At 43.2% G+C, this 20,164-nt stretch overlaps 1 protein-coding gene and 1 pseudogene across 3 annotated transcripts in view; one reads left to right on the forward strand and one right to left on the reverse strand.

Annotated features, from left to right (window-relative positions):
* The window catches only part of LOC309516642 (integrin alpha-X-like), a 39,775-nt gene that overhangs the window by 15,410 nt on the left and 4,201 nt on the right, over nucleotides 1-20,164 (forward strand). For both annotated transcript variants that reach the window (XM_082195403.1, XM_082195404.1), the window contains 18 exons: nucleotides 289-442; nucleotides 1,704-1,854; nucleotides 3,393-3,475; nucleotides 4,036-4,165; nucleotides 6,880-7,022; nucleotides 8,717-8,860; nucleotides 10,250-10,456; nucleotides 10,946-11,076; nucleotides 11,792-11,949; nucleotides 12,681-12,841; nucleotides 13,403-13,534; nucleotides 14,712-14,785; nucleotides 15,430-15,571; nucleotides 15,680-15,793; nucleotides 15,938-16,017; nucleotides 17,040-17,123; nucleotides 18,772-18,850; nucleotides 19,924-20,031. In XM_082195403.1, the coding sequence (XP_082051529.1) occupies nucleotides 289-442; nucleotides 1,704-1,854; nucleotides 3,393-3,475; nucleotides 4,036-4,165; nucleotides 6,880-7,022; nucleotides 8,717-8,860; nucleotides 10,250-10,456; nucleotides 10,946-11,076; nucleotides 11,792-11,949; nucleotides 12,681-12,841; nucleotides 13,403-13,534; nucleotides 14,712-14,785; nucleotides 15,430-15,571; nucleotides 15,680-15,793; nucleotides 15,938-16,017; nucleotides 17,040-17,123; nucleotides 18,772-18,850; nucleotides 19,924-20,031 (2,275 nt within the window). The remainder of the gene's footprint in view (nucleotides 1-288; nucleotides 443-1,703; nucleotides 1,855-3,392; nucleotides 3,476-4,035; nucleotides 4,166-6,879; nucleotides 7,023-8,716; nucleotides 8,861-10,249; nucleotides 10,457-10,945; nucleotides 11,077-11,791; nucleotides 11,950-12,680; nucleotides 12,842-13,402; nucleotides 13,535-14,711; nucleotides 14,786-15,429; nucleotides 15,572-15,679; nucleotides 15,794-15,937; nucleotides 16,018-17,039; nucleotides 17,124-18,771; nucleotides 18,851-19,923; nucleotides 20,032-20,164) is intronic.
* Nucleotides 5,554-19,702, reverse strand: LOC309516647 (high mobility group protein B2 pseudogene; annotated as a pseudogene). Its single transcript, XR_014224606.1, has 3 exons — nucleotides 19,165-19,702; nucleotides 14,071-14,283; nucleotides 5,554-6,617 (listed from the first exon to the last, which is right to left on the reverse strand). The product of XR_014224606.1 is annotated as a high mobility group protein B2 pseudogene (transcript).

The following is a 20,164-nucleotide window of genomic DNA, read 5'->3' on the forward strand; positions in this document are numbered from 1 at the left end:
ACCATGTAATTTCTGAAACACTGGTATTCCAGAGTTTTTTCCTGTGTTATTCTCTGATCTTTTTTTAGACCTGATTGGTGTTGATTCCACACACCCACACACCCCCCACACTTAAAATCCTTAAGTTTTAAGCACTTATTTTGTTTGCTACTTGGTTTGCTGCTTATTTATAACATTTCACTTTATTGCTTACTCAGCTTTGATTTGTATGTCACGTTTTTAGAACTCAATGAAGTATCTGAGAGTTTTGTTTATTGTTTCGTCTTCATACTCCTTCCCCACCACCAGGCGTGAGCTCTTTGTCCCAGCAAAAGGATCCCGCAGTGGTGCCTCTAAGATTCTCATTGTGATAACAGATGGAGAGAAATTTGAAGACAAGCTGGAATATAGTGACGTGATACCAGAGGCTGACAATGCTGGCATCATCCGTTTTGCCATTGGGGTAAGAAAACTAAGAAGCAAATCCACAAGACATTACAAGGAAGTCAGGTTAGAAGAGTGGAATAAGTAAAACCAACTCCCCCTCCCTGCCTCCTGTACCTGTTATGCCAGCATGGTGTACAGTTATTAGCAAGATGGACTATTTTAATTCTGAAAAAAGCTTCACCTCTTCATTTTGGCGAATAAAGCTGCAGTTAAAAGCAGGCTGCTCTATTTTCTTCTGGTCAGTTGGCAATGAATTGAAACAGTATGGACAGAGCAAATAGAAAGAAATTTATTTTCTCTCTCTCAAAAATTCCAAAAAAAAGGTATTTCTTCTAAATGCCTGTGATCAGAGCCTGCCTGCCCATGAGGGAAGGTGAAATGCCCACCTCAGGTGGCAGAAATGCAAGAAGCACCAACAAGAGGGAGGTGTTCCAGCATGTGGCATTGCTGCTTGTCTTCCCTGCCCTAAGTGGAGAAGTCAAGTGAGCAGCAATGCTATGAGGAGTGCCCTGGCTCCTGACAAGTTTGGTAAGAGCTGGGGCGTTCCTGCACACCACGTTTGGCTCCCCCTCCCCAATGGCAGAAGCAGAGTGGCAATACTTTGAGGAGCGCTTCAGCTCCCACTGAGTTCAGATAGAGCCAGGGTGTGGTGGCAGCAGAAGCATGGGGCAAGTGGAGGGACAGAAGGTGGCAACTGGGATAGCTCAGTTGGTAGAGCATGAGACGCTTAATCTCATGGGTTCAAGCCCCACATTGGGCAAAAGATCCCTGTATTGCAGGGTTTGGACTAGATGATCCTTGTGGTCCCTTCCAACTCTACATTTCTATGGATTCCTCTTTTGCCCCCAATGATGAAATGGGATTGGCCATCCCTGGCTGTGATGACACCATAATAAAAATAAAAAGCGGCATATAAATGAATGAATGAATGAATGAATGAATGGCTTTATTTCAGCCACCAACAAGAGGCTGGAGTAAAACAGAGGTGGAGGAGGGAGTTGCAGAAGGATAAGGGCAAGAGAGAGACCTCCCTCTCCATAGGGGCCAGACATATATTTGAGAGTGGAAGTTGAGAGTTCTTCTTAGCTTGGATTGCAATCAACAGTAGAGAAGAACCATGGATGAAATAGACACAGTTCAATGTTGAGATATGTATTACTATATGCCAGATTTGTATTCTAAGCAAGGCAGTTACAAAGTTTGGTGGCATCATTACATTCAGTACATTTCATTCTCTACTTTGCCCCCTCCCCCTCCTCTCTGGCATGCTGTTAAAGGTTGGCGCAGCTTTTTCTCAAGGCAGACCAAGGCAAGAGCTCAACACAATTGCCTCTTACCCGCCCTCGGACCATGTTTTCTCTGTGAACAACTTTAATGCTCTCAAGGACATCCAGAACAAGCTTGAGGATAAAATTTTTGCCATTGAAGGTACCAAATGCAGCAGGTGGTTCTAGGGATCTAGAGATAATGCTGACATCTGTAGCTTTTGACTTGTGGTTGGGAGACTCTAACTCAGTCCAAATCTGGACATGAATCTAGTCCATATTTTATTGACCATTACCCTGCCTAAATGAAATGGAGACAGCTCACATTCACATGACGACAAATAGGCTTGTTATGAGGTATATGTCTAGTTCTTTCTTACAAGAGGTAATAATTAAACATGGTTGGTAACACAAGATTAGTGTGCCGATCTTTATATTAAATATTAGGAGGTGAGGATATTTACTTGTAGCTTCCAGGTCATGTTCAAGAGAAGAGCTAGTAACAGAGTTAAAATAGCTCCTAATGGAGGTTTCTTTTTACGTTAAGCTATGCGAACTGCACTGATGCCATGATCTGCAGGAATAAAGCATGGAAACAGTTCAGATTAGCATACTGTTACAGGCTCTGGATGCCAGCACTTCAACTACCTTTTATATCCCACCTTTTTCTCCAAAGAACTCAAAGTTCCTCCTCAATTAACCCTCACAACAACCCTGTGAGGTAGCAAAAGACTGTGACTAACCCAAGGTCATCCAGTGAGCTTCATGGCTGAGTGGATATTTGAACCTTGGCCTTTAGGTCCTAGTCTAACACTAACCACTACATAAAGCTGGCTATCTAGGGACCTCTCTTGAATACCATGTCACATAGTATCATTCCATTGTCTACTCCAGCCTTCACCAACATGGTGCCTTTCAGATGTTTTGGTGCAGACTGGTGGGAATTGTAGACCAAAACATTTGAAAGACACAAGGCTGGCAATCAGGAATCAAGGTGTATGAGGAGAAGAGGAGACGTAAATCTTTCTGCTTGAATCTAATCTGATCTATTGATTTACATGTTCTGCCATTGCCATAATGTGGAGTAATATATAATTATATTGATATTGAAAAATCCAGATATTTTTGGGCAACTTTTGAGAATTGTCTATTACGAAACTCTAAGGGATAACATTAGGAGAGAATTAGGCCCAGCAGGGTCCTAACTTGACCCAAAACAATGCTGTTTCCCCACAAACCACAACCATCTACCTCAAACCCTAATGTGAGGTGGGAAGCAGGAAAAAGCATGACTGCTTTCACTTTGAAGTCAATTTCTAAGCAGTTTGTATCAAAGCAAATGGACTTTGAAGGTGATGTTGTCACCCAGCATAAAGTGACTGGTATGTGCAAACTAGGCTTGCAGGTCTGTGAGAGGATTAGGATTTGGCCTACTGGTTAGTTTCTCACCTGTATAGTAGAATATCTATGTGAGGGAGCAGACATTTTCCTGCTTGGTTTGAGAGGGTTTAACATTCCCTCTGCACTTTCCCTCCCCATTTAGGGTCTTGTTCTGATCAACCAGAGGCTATCTTCTGCCACACCAATAGGATGAGGTTTCACCTCTGTCTACAAGACTCCATCCTCAGTTAGCTAGATATTACCCCTTAGCTCTCAAGTTCTACCACCCTGCATCTCTTTCTTCCCATCTTTCGTCTACAGGTACACATTCCCAAGGTGGTACATCCCAAAGCTCCTTCCAGTATGAGATGTCCCAGGAGGGATTCAGTTCCTTGCTAACTCCGGTGAGTCACTTTAATCCCCTACCAATTCTTCTTTTTTGTAGGTTGATAAATCTCAGCTTTCTCATCCCAATCCTCCAAAACAAGCTAAATTTGGGCACATAGAGGACCAGCCTGATACACTGAAATTTAGATTTAGGTGGTACAGGACTCCAGATTCAAATGCCCACTTGGTTATGAAGATATGGCAAATCACTGACAGAATGAACTCCTGCTAACACAATATGGAATATATACGGTTCCAACTTTTGAAGAGGTAGGTAAGTTTGTGGAGTTAAGTCCTCTTGGAAGCCTGACCTGATTGGGACATGAATTGGTCTGGCCAATCCAGTGTTGGGATGACTAATGGAGACCTGATTTGACCAAGCAAGGTCAGTGCAAGTTGAACTGTAGAACTGGCTCCTCAAAAAGTAAACATATTTTTTTAAAAAATAATACTCTAGTGTAATAATGAGAGTGCTCATGCAGTCTACATTTTATGATTATCCCCTCCTGCTGGTTAACACCATCTCTTCTTTGCTGATTTGGTATTATTATCTCTTCCACTCCTTGTGATGAATTAGGTTGGACCCATTTTGGGGGCAGTAGGAGCCAATGACTGGTCTGGAGGACTCTTCCTATATGGGGACCCTGATAAACCAGCCTTTATTGATGTGCCCAGCTCCACTAAGGATATGAAAGATGCTTATCTTGGTAAGTGTCAAAAACAAATAATATTTCTTTTTTGTGCTTTAAGGCTCTGCATGAAGTGTTGGATGTGTTTGTCTAGTATGGTATCTAGTAGGAAGTTCAGAGAAGTCACCCCTTTATAGTAGAGGTGATTAATCTGTGACCCTCCAGATATTACTGGTAAAAGGTAAAGGTAAAGGGACCCCTGACCATTAGGTCCAGTCATGGCTGACTCTGGGGTTGCGGCGCTCATCTCGCTTTATTGGCTGAGGGAGCCGGCGTACAGCTTCCGGGTCATGTGGCCAGCATGACTAAGCTGCTTCTGGCGAACCAGAGCAGTGCACCTTCCCGCTGGAGAGGTACCTATTTATCTACTTGCACTTTGACGTGCTTTCAAACTGCTAGGTTGGCAGGAGCTGGGACCAAGCAACGGGAGCTCACCCCGTGGCAGGGATTCGAACCGCCGACCTTCTGATCAGCAAGTCCTAGGCTCTGTGGTTTAACCCACAGTGCCACCTGGACTATAGTTCAAATCATCCCTGACCATTGACAGTGCTGGCTGGGGCTGATAGGAGTTGAAATCCAACACCATCTGGAGGACCACAGGTTAGCTATACCTGTTTATAGAATTGGGCACCTTTGACATTTTAATTTTCTCCTACATACTTTTTAGGTCTGAACTTACACAATATTTTTCATACTACAAGCCCCACTTTAGAGTACCACTTTAAGAGGCATGTGATACACAGTCCTAGTTATAAAGAGGAACATTTGCAATGCTGTACAATTGGGAGTGGGGAACCTCTGGCCCTCCACTTGTTCCTGAATAACTACCATCAGCATAGTCAGGGAAGGGAATTGTTGTCCAGCATTTGAAGGGCCACAGGTTGCCCACTTCTGCTTTATGTGAAAATTAGGAGAAAGTTGCTTGTAATTATTCCAGTCTCAAAAGTAGCAACATGAACTAAGTCTAATATAGCTTCTCCTTTTAGTCAGCCTTCTCCAATTTCATGCCTTATTAATGTTATGGACAAATGTCATTAAATCCAGTAAGCAGTCAAGGAAAATGAGATGCAGATCAAAATGTTTTGAGCATACCAATTTAGAGAATGCTGCTTTAAGGTTATCTTACCCTTCATGACATTACCACAGGCCTATACAGTGGTCCCTTTGGTTAAGAACTTAATTTGTTCTGGAGGTCCGTTCTTAACCTCAAACTGTTCTTAACCTGAAGCACCACTTTAGCTAATGGGGCCTCCCGCTGCCGCCGTGCCGCCGCTATCCGATTTCTGTTCTCATCCTGAAGCAAAGTTCTTAACCTGAGGTACTATTTCTGGGTTAGCGGAGTCTGTAACCTGAAGCGTCTGTAACCCGAGGTGCCACTGTACTAGACTCTCCAGCTGTTTAAGCAAATTAACACTACAGCATAGTAACAAGAATAATGTACATAATTTTATTACAAAATTGTTAAAAATGTAATACAATGCAATAGTATGCAAGACAAGGTTGACTACCAATTTTACTACGATTTTTTAATAACTGCTCAAAATCAAGCTGTCACTGAATCCAAAGGACCATTAAATATGCCTGAACTTTTGACAATATCAACTTTTAAAATTCTAACAGTAGTGGCATTTAGCTACTACTTACATTAGAGGACAGGTCTCCCTACAATCACATTACCTATACACAATTCTATACAGTTTTTATACTGAATCTAACAATGAGCTGCACTCGACTTCACATTCTTAGCAAAATCATTGACTTTTTGAGCACAAAATCTTTACAGCAGCTTTATAACTTCACTCTTCCTCTTCCTCCTCCTCCCCTTCCCCTTCCCCTTCCCCCTCTTCTTCATCTTCTTCCTCCTCCTCCTCCTCTTCAGGTTCTACTTTCTTCTTGGAGCCTGCTGGCCTACCTGGACCTTTCTTTCCTACCTCACCCTTCCCCTTGGCACATCCTTCTCACGCTTCTCCTTTAGTTTTGCTGCCTTCTGCTCAAAGGGCTGTTTGTCTTTTGCTGTTTGCTCAGACCACATTTCTCCTAGTTTCTTTGCCAATAGACAAACCTGGGTGGTCACTTTATCTTTGGGTGATGCTCAGAACAAAAGAGGAAGAAAGCAGGTGGTGGTCTTTGGGGGCATTGGTGTCCTTTTTCTTCTTCTTCTCCCCTTTAGAAGGAATACAATATTTTCATCTCCATGTCATAACGAAGTTTGCCATGTCTTCAAACTTGTCCTTTTCTTTTGCTGACATTGTCTACCATCTCTCGGAGCATTTATTGGAGAAGTCAAAAAAGTTGATTGAAGTGTCCAGGTGCTTCTTTTTATGCTCCTTGCGGCATGTTTGCACGGAATAAATGTACAAGGATGTCTTGCCCCTGGGCTTGTTCGGGTTGCCTTTGCCCATGGCTGGGGCAACGGTCCCTGATCAGTGGGGAAAGATGTCTGTGGTACTTAGCACCTTGCCTGGCAGAGCTGAGGAAGAGAAACAGTGGCCATTAGCGACGTCAGGGGGGGTGTCAAGTAAAGCGCACGGATCACCTTCCTTCGCCGCAATCGAATCATGTTTTATTGATGTTTTAATGTGCTGTAAACTGCTTTGAGATATTTCTTAAAAATATAAAGCAGTATAGAAATTAAATAAATAAATATAGAACTATAGAGGAGATTCTTTCATTGCCAGATGCAGCTATGTTTTCTCCTTGTACCTGTCTCACTGCCTTTGTGTCCCTACAAGGTTATGTGATGCAGATGGTTCAAGTGAATGGCCAGATCAGCTTTGTGGTAGGAGCCCCTCGCTACCAACATGCCGGCAAAGTCTTTTTGTTCAGCCGACAAAATTTTAAGTGGCAGAAGACATCAGAGTTGTCTCCAAAGGAGGTAAGAAGGCTTCAGGATGAACTGTGGGTTGTGTCAGTGCATATCTGAGTGTGTTTCCTTTGCCTGTGGCAATTAAAGTTAACCATGCAGCCCACAAAGCAGGATCTCCCATTGAAATGACTGCCCTTAATTCTGACAAACTGTTTTTAATTCTCACTGTACATTTGAAGAACAGAACAGAGCTTCAGTCTTTATATTTTATGGAACCCCAGGCAGGGATCCACATGTGTTCCTCCAGACCTCACTATCTGGCCCTCAAGACTCTCCCCAGGCCATACACCCTCATTAGCCTCACCCCTCACTTCCTCTGCTTTGGCCCCTGCTTAAGTAATGTTGCATGCCATCCCCAATCTCTGAGTGGTGTGAGATTCCAAGGAGTTCCAGGCACGCTTACCCAGAGTTCATGCTTCCTTTCAGCAATGAGGCACAGTGGAGACTTTGGTGCCTTTATGTTATAAGGTTTATTTACACATACAGTGGTACCTCTACTTATGAGCACCTCTGGTTATGTATCTTTCAGGATATGCACGCGGCAAACCCGGAAGTATTTTTCTGGGTTTTGCCATGCACGCATGTGCAGAAGCTCTCTACCACACTGCACACATGTGCAAAATAGGCAACTCCGGTTGTGAAAATCTTGGAATCCAACTGGAGCTCCGGAATGGATCCCATCCACAACCGGAGGTACCACTGTATACAACCTGAGCCTACGATGAAGGGACTCACAGCATCAAAGCCCCATGAGGTTCTTGCTTTTCCCATAACTGCAGCTTTGGATTCAAACACAAGAGCTGTCTGGCACAGAATCCCCTTTTATTGACATTTTTAAAATGGCCCATCACTTTCCTTTTGTTCTCCTTAGTAGCTCTTCTCCCAGACAATTTCCTGAACTTGGGAAGCTGACTGGCTTTATATTTTAACTCTTGCTAAATCCTATGTCTGGCACTCAGGTTACCACCCCAAGCATTGATTAAATTCCAGCACCCTTTGGTCCCATAAATTTAGGGGAAGTCATAAACCCACAGTATTTGTGCCTGACTTGAATGTGCCATTGAGCTATGATAAGGCTTCTTGCATTCCTTGATGGAGGCTAGAGAGGAATGTGTGGGTGTGAAGAAACTAGCCTACTGTACAAATGTAGCAGTCACATTTATTTCTCCACCCACTTTTGCCTCTGGTCCCACCTATTACTGGCAGGTGGCCTCAGAAGGTTTCTCAGAAAGAAATGTGGCCCTCAGGCAGAAGAAGATTCCCTCTTCCTGATTTATAAGTACCACAACAACAAAAGTAACTTTTGAAGTATCTAGAGACTTGGGCAAGGTGTTTGATCCTGGAAGTGTTGTAGTTGCAAACAATGAACTGGTTGCCATTTCAAACCATTTTAACTGTCATTACTCTCACCTAGGGAATTCTGGGCACTGCTAGCATATGAAATCTTTAGCATCTTTATAAAACTTTAGTCTCCAGTGTTCTTTTTGGGAAGCCATGACAGCTACATCTGTCTCAAAATGGTTGAAATGTGCTGCTGCACCATGTTTGCCTACAGTATAGATTTCCCTCTCTTTTAGTCCCAGGCAATGAATGAATGGATGGGAGAGTCCACTGGATGGGGGAAAGAAGAATAGAAGGATGTGTAAATGCCTGGGGTCAGGGAGATCAAGAAATGGAAAAAGTTTAACAATGGTGATTTTTAGTCCCCCCAGATTGGCTCTTACTTTGGTGCTACGCTTTGCTCCGTGGACCTTGATAGAGACAAAAACACAGATCTGGTTCTTATTGGTGCTCCCATGTACTATGACGGCATGGCAGGAGGAATGGTCTACATCTGCGAGAGGCAGGTAGGTGAAGGGGAATGCAGGCCTGCCCTTTGTACTTGGTGGCACAAGGCAACTACCAAGAGCAGTTATTTGAGGGCAGGGATGTAAGAAGGCATCCTTTCCCACTCCACCCTGTATTTATCGAATGCAGCACTGTTCTGTTCCGCTGCAGTTTAGCTCCCACCCAAAACTATGCTATTTGTCTCACTGTCCAATGTGGCAAAATTCCATAACTTTCATAGTGTACATATGTAATTAAACACATAAACAGCATAAGTTACATTACCATGAAGTTATTCCAGCCTATGCATTTCATTGCAGGGGAGAGGGGAACATAGTGACATATCATTTGTGGACTGAAAACAACAACAACAGTGAATACTGATTGTATTCACTAGATTTGTTTCCATTCCAGAAATGGGATGAATACATGAACATCAGCAATTTCTTCTCCCATTTTTCTTTTCATCAGAATTCTCTATCATCCCTATTTGAGCACAGCTGTTTTTGTAGCAGTGGGACATTAAAAGTATTTTCCTTTCCTAGAGCACGTTTTGTGCTTTGGTTTCTTTTGCGAAAGCACAAGAGGTTTGAAGGAAGGCTGAGCAGTGCTAATTAAACAGCGGAACAGACCCCTTTATAAAGCATCACATTGTTCTGTATTTCTGTACTCCTGGCTGCTGACAGCTGGCAGCTAAAGATGTAGAGTGAGGTCAGGGAAGGACACCTGGAATGTTGTGGTGTCACACAGCACAACTTGCAGCTCTTCCAAGTTGCAGGGTGGAGGAAGCGGGGAGATGGTGTTTGAATGTCATGTTTTTCAATGACATTCATGGATTTTTCCAGCCCCGATAGCAGGGGAGAGGAGAACTGGGACATCCAGCAAAAAACCAGATAGATAGATAGCTGCTTTACTTATAGAAATGAAGAGATGGGAAAAGTAATTGGCACCCACCAATGGGGACGGACAGAGCCCAATGTAAGCTGGTCTTTTTTCATCAAGGGCTCCAAATTGTCTTGGGCTAGTCACACTTCTTTGAAGTCTCTCAGCTCCACTCACCTCACAGAGTGTTTGTTGTGGGGGAGGAAGGGAAAGGAGAATATTAGCCGCTTTGAGACTCCTGAAGGGGAGTGAAAGGCGGGATATCAAATCCAAACTCTTCTTCTTCTTCTTGCCAAATGGAAAAATGGGAAGTGCAGAATGAAAGTAAGAAGGGACTACTTCTATAATTTCTATAAATTACAGGGCATTCACTGACTTACTAGTTTGATTCCTTTGTGTCTGTCCCCCTTCTGGCACAAGGGGGTGCCATGGAACAAATAGTGCAGGAGATTGAAAATAGAAGGAACAACTTCATCAGAACTATTTTGGTTTCAACCCCTCAAGTGTCCCCTTTCATCATTTGCCAGGAGGATGGGTTTTTCTGCAGCCAGAAATTGCGGGGGGCAGCCAAACAGCCCTTGGGACGCTTTGGAGCCAGCATAGCAGAAATAGGCGAAATAACTGGGGACCGATGGACGGATGTGGCCATTGGGGCTCCAATGGAGGATGAGAACAGAGGAGCTGTGTACATATTCCATGGGAGCAGAAGATCCATCAACCCAGCATATAGCCAGGTGAGCCCTCAGCCCCTCTACTCCATAGCAGGAAGCACAGGCAACTGTCATTTCACTGTCTGGTAGTCCAAGAAGGCTGAAGCTTGAAGAAGTTACTTTATCAATGAAGGAGCTCAGACTGGAAGTTTATATAGGAGCTTGAGGCTCCACCCCTTCCTGTCTAATGATCCAGGCAGGTACTTCCATGCATGTTCCCCTCCTCCTGAGTAGCCTCATGTGCAGCTAACTGGGCACTTCCAACAACACTGAAGTTCCTGCCTGGCTCACTGTCACTTTAGCTCCTGTGCCCCTGGGGTAGATTGGGGTGGTGGGGGTAGTCCAAGAGCCAGCCAGGAACAAAACATCTGGGATGGGTGGCCCCCAGTCTTGGGACAAGGTCATCTAGATCCAAAGGCTCTTCAGGGTCACTGGTGATATGAAGATCTGCTGGAGGGTCCTCCTCTAAGGAGACCTCAGGCACCAACCTCTCCTTCTTTCTCCTGCTCCTAGCGCATCCAAGGCTCTCTGCTTCCCAATAGGCTCCATTACTTTGGCCAGGCTATTGGTGCCGGGAGAGATCTCACTGGAGATGGACTCCCAGACGTAGCAGTGGGGGCTCAAGGAAGAGTGCTGCTGCTGAGGTAAGGAGCTTCAGGACTCTTGGAGCCAACTTTTTTTTAAAAAAGTCTGCATGCCCACTTCCTTTGTAGTACATTAGAGAGTAATCAGTCTCTCATTAATATTTTTCAAAAGGAATTCTAATCAATTAAAATAACCCTTTTAAATGGTTGAGCAAGTAGTAGTGTCAGTCACAGCTCTCTGGACTGATCCAATGTATTTTGGTGGCTGAGGTGGGAGATGCAAATAGAACTCCTCCCCTAATTACCGTAATTATCATGGAACATAGCTCACACTTATAACAAAGAAGCCTATGTAGGAGAACCTCAGAGTTGTGTCTTCCATTCTGCTTCCTTTAATGGCAGAGTTGGCATCCACAGTCTGTTGCGAGCTGTTGCTTCAAGTAGGGACACCTTTGAAGACCTCATCCAAAACCACAACTCTTGTACAGCTTAGTCCTTCCTGCTCAGTAAGCCAGGGCGGTGATGGCATTTCCCCTGTCATTTGAATGGTGAGAACATGCAATATCCCAGCAACAGAAATGTCCCACACAGCACAAGATGATGTGCAGACTGGACATGTGACAATTGTTTGGAATGCACTTCTTTTAAACACTTTGCAAATATAACCCATGGTTGGAATGTCCGGATGGCACTAGCCCTGTGCTCCCCAGTGGGCTACATAATGAACCTTTGTCTCCCTCCAACCCAAATTCCTACCCCATTCTGTCTGCAACAGGGCTCGGCCCGTGGTACGAGTAGTACCCACTATCACCTTCACCCCAAATGAGATCCCCATCGCTGCCTTTGAATGCCAGGACCAGGATGTTCTGAACAAGGAAGTCAGTAAGGCAACTGTCTGCCTCACTGTTATGATGGATCCTCGGTTTACACAAGGTAGGCCCAAAGCACTTTGAGGGAGTAAGCTGGGCTTGGGTCCTAGCTGACAGTGCACATAACATGCTGAGGACAGGAGGACCCCTCAGTACAAGAAGTGGGGCAACAGAGAAGCTGGCTTGCCACACAGTTTGATTACCCATCATTGCCATATTCCTGTGGCTTTTCAAACTGTGTTCCTAGAATCCTCTGGGTCCCTGAGAAACTTATCAGAAGTTCTTCCATGTTGCAATTACTAATGATGGACAGCTTCCCATCAAAATAGCTTGCTTACTGCTACTGACTTTCCCATGCAATGTACATCTGAAAAGGAATACTGGTACAATTGGACACACTCCGGGTGAGCTTCTGCTTTGTGTGAGGTAACAGTGAAGTCCCAGAGGCTTACTCCACACCCACATGCACTGAATGTTTCACCCTGGAGCACAACTCTAATGCCTTGTTTGAAAGCTACTGCCAGATTCTGATGTGAGCTCTTCATTGAGTCCAGTGCCCCTAGAGAGCCCAGAAGGGAGGGTGTTAGCAAGGAGATGGCCCCCAGTTATAAGACCTGGTATTGTGAGCTTCCTCTTAACTTGGTAGGCATTTCAGTCCTCAATACTGGATGCATTGCTTTGACTGCGAATTCACAAAGATTTTGTGCTAAAGGGCCTTTGCAGAGAATCTGCACAGCACACTGTATCCCTCAGAATCCTATTCTCTGTGTTGTCTTTTCAATTCCTCTCCCTCAGGCAGCAGCATTTTGAACACCATTCAGTACAAGTTGAACTTGGATCCTGGTCGAATGAGGGTTCGGGCCATTTTTAACGGAAACCCAGACTCTTCCACCATCACCAAGGAGATAAAAACGGGACTGAAGAGACACTGTGAGGAGTATCGCATAAAGTTGCCGGTGAGTTCAGAGATCCAGTGGATGTTTAAAAGCAAAGACAAATGTTGGCATTTGGGCCCATGAAACAAGTGTTGTCACCACTAGGGATAGAAGGATCTGTCAATCTCAGTTTCTCATTTTTCCAATCTTAAATTCACTTAAATTCACTTTGCAGCAATTTCTGATTTTTAAAAAAAGTTATGAAAATTAATCCATATTTTAATGCATTTTTTCTTAATAAACACATTTTTATATGCAGTTCTGACTAACATACACAATTTTACAAAAAGTTTTCCCTGATGTAATACATTTTGTGTGCTATTTTCACCAATGTGATGTACACTTCCCCTAACATATGCATTTTTGTAAACATTGGTTAGTTGGCAAACTGCATAGCAAAATTTGGATAAGTGCAAATTTCAAGGGATAGCTGTATTTCTGTTTGCATGTTGTTTTGGAAAGTGCAAATTTGGTAGATTCAGCTTCAAATGAAACCTGGATCAAATTTCTTTCCCATCTCTAATCACAAAATAAAGCAGATCCTCACTTATTTTTATTTCTTCTCCCCCTCCATTACGCAAGACCTGCGTAGAAGACAGCTTCACACCCATAAACCTCCGGTTGAATTATACTCTCATTGGAGATCCCATTCCTGGTGCTGACAACCTGCAAGCCATCCTAAGCAAAGATAGCTCCCCTATATTTACAGCACCGGTGAGTCCACACACTCTCTGTTTCCTGTCTGGTTGATCAGTCTGTAAATGGAAGTGGCAGAGACGAAGGGCTTAATTTATATAGGGAAATGGTCTTTGATCATTTTCCTTTCTTACCACTTCCCATTTTTCACCGTTTCACACTGTAAGTGTCTTCCCTGAAACTCTCCTTTAGCAGCAAGAAGAACCTCCAATATAGAAGGGCCATTGGTTGCACATTCTAGCTAAAAAAATCTCAGCAGTTCAGCTGACTAAATGTACTTGCTCTTCTCCAACTGCTTTTCCCTAGAGAAAACTGCTCTTTAGCATTCATTCAGAGCAAATTCAATCAGAGCAGGGCAAGGGGGAAATTGCTTGAAAAACTTCTAGGTGGAAGTTTGGATGAACCCTAAGTTTCATAGTCTGTTATTAAATGCAGCTGGCTGTCACTAGGGTGCAGGGAAGACTTGTACTCCTAGGAAGACTTAGGTTCAGATTTCCACTCAGTCATGAAACTCACTGCGACCTTTGGCTGGTCTCTCTCTCAGCCTAACCTACCTTGACAGGGTTGTCACCTAGAGTGCCTTCAAGTGGAGATTCCCAAAGGTTTCCATTGCCCCTTTTCTGCTTCAGACATTGTTGCTTTAAGAAGTCCCATGCACCTTGAGGTAGCCGCTCCCGTTGCTATCTTCCACCACCCATCTGCTCCCCCATTCTATATGTTAATTGGTGGTGGGGAATTCCTCTTCAGTCTTCCCTTTTCTCAGTCACCTGAACAGTAGGAGTGGAAACCACAGGGAAGAGAGATAGTACATGAGGTTGTTGTATGAGAGTGTGTGGGGTGGCCCAGTCCATTTTTGTTTTGGCCCTGCCCACAGCTGGCAGGCAGCTTCCAGAAGGCTAGGAAAGTGGGAAATGTGAAAACATTTTCACATTTCAGCTCTAGACAACAAAATGTTACTAGCTTCACCCATCCTCAAACTCTGACAATGTTTGTACCCATGGGCATAGCCAGGATTTTTGTTGTGAGGGGCAGGACTTTTGTTGGGGGGACAGGACTTTTGTTAGGGGGACAGAACCGATGTGATTGGTCAGTTAAGTTAAGCATTTCTATTGCTTTACTTGACCTAGGGGGCAGCTGCCCCTCACCCTCCCTTGACTATGTCCATGTCTGTACCCCACCCTTCTTCTCTTCACAGCTACATTTTCAAAAAAATTGTGGTGCAGATGGAGTCTGTAAAGACCAGCTAAAAACCTCCTTCAATTTCTCAGGGTAATGTATGTTTTTCTTCTTCATGTCACACTACTCTGCTGCCCAGAATCACTGAACCTGGTGCATTTCAGGTGCTCGTGACTTCAGTGTTAGAGCATTGCAGGCTGGAATGCTAGGTTTCATCTCTTAGCCTCCCCCCATAATTTCCTCTCTTCGTGGCTTAATTAGAGCCAAGATGCAGAATACACTTTGATTTCCAAGGCTCATCTCTGAAACACATAATAATAAATGTAGTAACAATAATGTAGTAACAAAGGAGGATGGGCATGTAGAGAGTGTTCCCTCCCCACCCCCCTGAGCTTCCGTGGGCCGGGTCAGGGTGTCCACAATGGAGGGAATGACTTCCAGGCAGGATTGAGCCCTAAGACATATTGTCTTAGGATAAGGCTATTAGCAGCTACTACCCCAGAAGGCTATGATCTGCTTCCACTGTCAAAGGTCATATGCTTCTCAATACCAGTTGCAGAGAATCACAGGTGGGAAGAGTCACTATTGCACTCAGGTCCTGCTTGTGGACTTCCTATAGGCATCTGGTTTGCCACTGTGAAAATTGGATTCTGGTCTGGATGAGCCCTTGGCCTGATTTATCAGGGTCTTCTTACTTTCTTAAGCTTAGAAGAGACCCTCTTCTTTTTTTCCTTCAGCCTGGACACACTGGTGGTGGGCCTGACCCCTGAGCTCAATGCTACAGTCTTCATTCGGAATGATGGGGAGGATTCCTATGGCACCACTATAACCTTCTTCTACCCTTCTGCACTGTCCTACCGCAGGCTCTCACTATTGAAGGTATAAGAGGCAAAAGGTGGCAGTTCGGCAACAGGGGATCGGGGCTGGCCTAAAAGTTTGTTGCTCACTATCTTAACCAATTCCCCAATCTGATCCCTCCCACTGCAGTCCAACAGGAGAAATGTGGCTATTAAATGTGCTTCTACCCCTTCGGCAGAGGATGACCCCATGAGGAACACCACCTGTAACATCAACCACCCCATCTTTCGGGCTGGGGCTGAGGTAAAGTCCTTCTGTAAGCAAGTGAACCAGGGAACTGTGGTCATCTGGTTAAGAGCTCTACTCTAACAGAGTAGACTCCTCCTCTCTCCCCAAATAACACCTGGCTGCCCTCTCACTCATTTATTGTGTCATCATCTGTTGCAGGCTATTTTCATTGCCACCTTTTCCGTCTCCCAGAATGCAGATCTAGGGAGAGAGATACAGATCAATGCCACAGCTGGCAGGTAAGGTTTGATGTGCCTGACTTGGGAGATGTTCCTATTTGACCAGCTTGAATCAGTTTCACTTCAGTTGTCATGATGGCTAGGCCACATTCAAACTGGTTTGTAATGCAATCCCAATAATTTCTAATCAAAAGTAAGTCCCATTGAGTTACGGGTAAATGAAGCTTACAGTCACATAAGATTTGCAGCCTTAAATGTATAATGATGGTGTGTTCTGGGACTCAGAGAGTGTTCATTCATAAATAATAATTTATTGTTTCTACCCCACCCATCTGGCTGGGTTTCCTCAGCCACTCTGGGCATCTTCCAAGAGAAGGTTAAAAATGCATTGAAACATCAGTCATTAAAAACTTCCCTAAACACGGCTGCCTTCAGATGTCTTCTGAATGTCATATACTTGTTTATTTCTTTGACACCTGATTCTTTTTCATTTCCATGTGATAAAAAATAACCATACAGCAACTTGCATTACTTGTATATGTATTTTTTTCGCAGATGCACATATTGTATGCATTTAGAAATGCATATTTATATGCCACACTTTTGAGCTAAGAATTACATTGTAACATTCTGAGAAGCATGAAAACTAGAGGGTAACTGCATTCCAATTTGCATATAAGTCTAAGAAATACAAATCAGGTCATGAGTATCCCTAATACATTCTAACAGGCAGTGGGATGGGGGAGAAATTTGACCCACTTCACATTTGCAAGCAAATCTGCCAGATTCACCACCATATTCCCCAAACAGTATGGAAACCAAAACACAGGCACCCTTTAAAATCTGTACTTTTCTGAAAAGTTTGGACCCAGATACTGGTGGATTTTCATGGGGACTCTTTAAAAAAACACAGACTGATGTGGAGAACTGAACTTCAGAATGAAAAAGAGATAAAATGAAAGCAAAATGAACAGATTCGCCTAATGTTGTAGAACCACAGTGCATGTAGCAGTGTATGATGGGGTAGTGGCATATGTGATAAATGTTCCAGTCTTAACTCTGCCTCTCTCTCTTTTTTCTAGTGACAACAATGGCCCTGTCACTCCGGACATGATTCACCAAGCGAAGCTGCTTGTCAAATATGCAGTATATGTCTTTGTTAATGCGTACGTGACTGCAAGTATTCTGAGAGCATCCCAGCCCATCACACAGCTGCCCTTCTCAGCTCACTATTGACTGTCAGAAGGCTTGTTTGCACACCCACTGTTTTTCTTAGGGCTGGTGTCTTAGAATAATGATCCTTCTGTACAAACAAGAAATTCCAGCCATATATCCTTTCCTAATTATCATGGGTCTGTGTTTCACGGTGGCGCTATAATTTCAGCCACTAAATGGAACCCACCCCCTTTTCGTTTCAGGTGTTGAAAGACCTAGATGAAACAGCATTTGCTGGTTTTCCAGGACTTGACTGGCTTTCAAAAGATTTCGACTTCAGCAGATAGCTTACCTTATAAGCCTATAAAGCAGAGATAGGGAACCTATTACTATTACTATTACTATTATTACTACTACTATACTACTACTACTACTACTACTACTACTACTATTACTCAGTCTGATAGCAACACTGACCTCATACACGCCTACTCCTTCTGCCTCCCCAAGAAGCTGCACATTTTCTATACTGGTTTAGATACTTTGGTGGAGGGTAAAATAGTGGTCTTCTTGCAATCCTTTTGTATTAATCCCTAACAAAGTAGTTAGGATCCATCTGGTGATATTTCCACATATATTTAGAAATCAATTTCTATTCCAATGTATATTGAATTTTCAGATTCCTCATTTTCTTCTGTTTAATGAATTATTTTGGATGAATTCAAGCGTAATGAATTTGAATCTTTTGGAATTTGCCACTTCTGATTTATTGGATAACCCCCATTTTGCACATAACTGGCCAATTTCTATTTGCTGGCTATTGCCCTGCAGTGTGATACTAAGCATGTCTACTTGCAAGTCCCACTGAATTTAACAGGGCTTCCTTTCAGGTAGATGTGCATCATAATAATAATTTAAATATTTTTATTATTTATACCCCACCCATATGGCTGGGTTTCCCCAGCCACTCTGATCAGCTTACAGCATATATTGAAACATAATAAAACATCAAACATTAAAAACTTCCCAATACAGGGCTGTAGTTCTCTATCTCCGTGACTCAGAAACTACAACTAATCCAGAATGCAGCAGCTAGATTGGTGACTGGTGAGTGACTGCTGGGATCATACAGTATAACACCAGTCCTAAAGGATTTTCATTGTCTCCCAGTGCATTTCAGAGTACAGTTCAAGGTGTCGGTGCTGACCTTTAAAGCCCTAAATGGTCTCAGCCCAGTATACCTGAAGGAGCGTCTCCACCCCCATCATTCAGCCCGGACACTAAGGTCCTCCTCCAAGGGTCTTCTGCTGGTTCTCTCACTGTGAGAAGTGAAGTTACAGGGAACCAGGCAGAGGGTCACCAATCTAGCTGCTGCATTCTGGATTAGTTGTAGTTTCCGAGTCACCTTCAAGGTGATATCAGCATAGCTGATATCAATCACTTACTCACTTTTCTTGGTTCAATTAGAATATACTCATTTCAGGAGGACATGCTAAAATGAATGGCATTGGCTGCTAGAAAATATTGACCCCATCTAAATTGCCATAGCAATGCTATGCTTTGATCTTCCAAAAAGCCATTGGAATACATTGGTCAAACCTATATTGATTGCTTTATTACATAGTGATTTTTCTCAGACCCCCACCTCTTTTCTTCCAGTGTTGATGTGTCAACCAAGTATGTCAATTTTTCTGCTGGTCAGGAAGACGGAAATCAGACTGTGGAACATCGCTATGAGGTGAGGGGTTTGTGGAGCATTGTGGAATTAAGAATTTGAAAAAGGCAAAATTTATGTGGATCAGGTTTAAGGAATAAATCCAGACCTTCAGCTAAGGGCTTCATAGCAGCACAACACAATATGTCATACTGGAGCCACTCTGGGGAGTGTGGTTGGCTGCATCCCTCTTGCAGGACATCATCTTGTATTATGTTGCTCTGAAGCTGTTCTGGGAAATGTAGGCAGAAAGAAGAGGCATGGTGGATGTGTGCAAGCAGCACAGAACAAGCTCCTTGGTTTAAAAGTTTAAAAAGAGGGAAATAGCCCTCACCCACCTTGTACATCTGCTATCCTGGCCCCAAGGCTGCCACTGCTTGAGCCATATAGTAGGCGAGAAGGGCTTGGCAGTACAACAATCATTTGTAGGATGGGGATGGGAAAATATGTCACATTTGGTTTCTATCAGTTTCTCAAATTTCCAGTCTTCAGTTCTCCACATTTCCACATCAGTTTGCTTAAAAAAAAGAAAAGTTCTCATGAAAATTCATCAGCATTTTAGTGCAAATTTCTCCCAATATACATGCTGTATACAATTTTACCTAATTTACACATTTTTGCAAAGCAATCTTCCTGAATAAAATGCATTTTGGTACATTATTCTGTGTGTGCGTGCGCGTGCGTGCGCGCATTACCCTAGTATTTATATATGCATTTGGCTGGAGAACTGCATCTCAAAATTTGGAGAAGTGTGCATTTCAAAGGATGACTGTTTCATTTTGCACATTGCTTCAGAAAGTACAAATGTTTTTTCATGTTTGAGGTTTTACTACTGTATGTTTTTAAATGTACTACAAGCTGCCCAGAGTTTCCCCAGCCAGATGGGCAGGGTATAAATAATAAAATTATTACTATTATTATTATTATTATTATTATTATTATTATTATTATTATTATTATCTTAGGTAGATTTGACTTTAAATGCATATTGAATTGAATTTCTCTTCCATCCTTATTGTGGAATGGGGGAAATATATCTTGGTTAGTGATAGCAATGGGCTCCTGTCACATTTATACAGGATCTTCTTCTTGTTTAGGTGAAGAACACATATACACGAAAGGTTCCTGTCTCAATCACGTTTAAGTTCCCTGTGCAACTGAATGGGACATGGGTGTGGAATGCATCCGCGGACATCCTTCCTGAGGTATATCCTTCTGAGACCAAATATGATTTCTTTTTTGTTAATAGGACTGAATTAAGTACTGGTGTAGCAATAGTATACAACCAGAAATTTTTCAGCCTTCATAATACTAGAACTTGGGTTACGCAATAAAATT

The sequence above is a fragment of the Podarcis vaucheri genome (assembly GCF_965113315.1).
Source record: "Podarcis vaucheri genome assembly, chromosome: 13".
In the NCBI taxonomy this organism is placed as follows: domain Eukaryota; kingdom Metazoa; phylum Chordata; class Lepidosauria; order Squamata; family Lacertidae; genus Podarcis; species Podarcis vaucheri.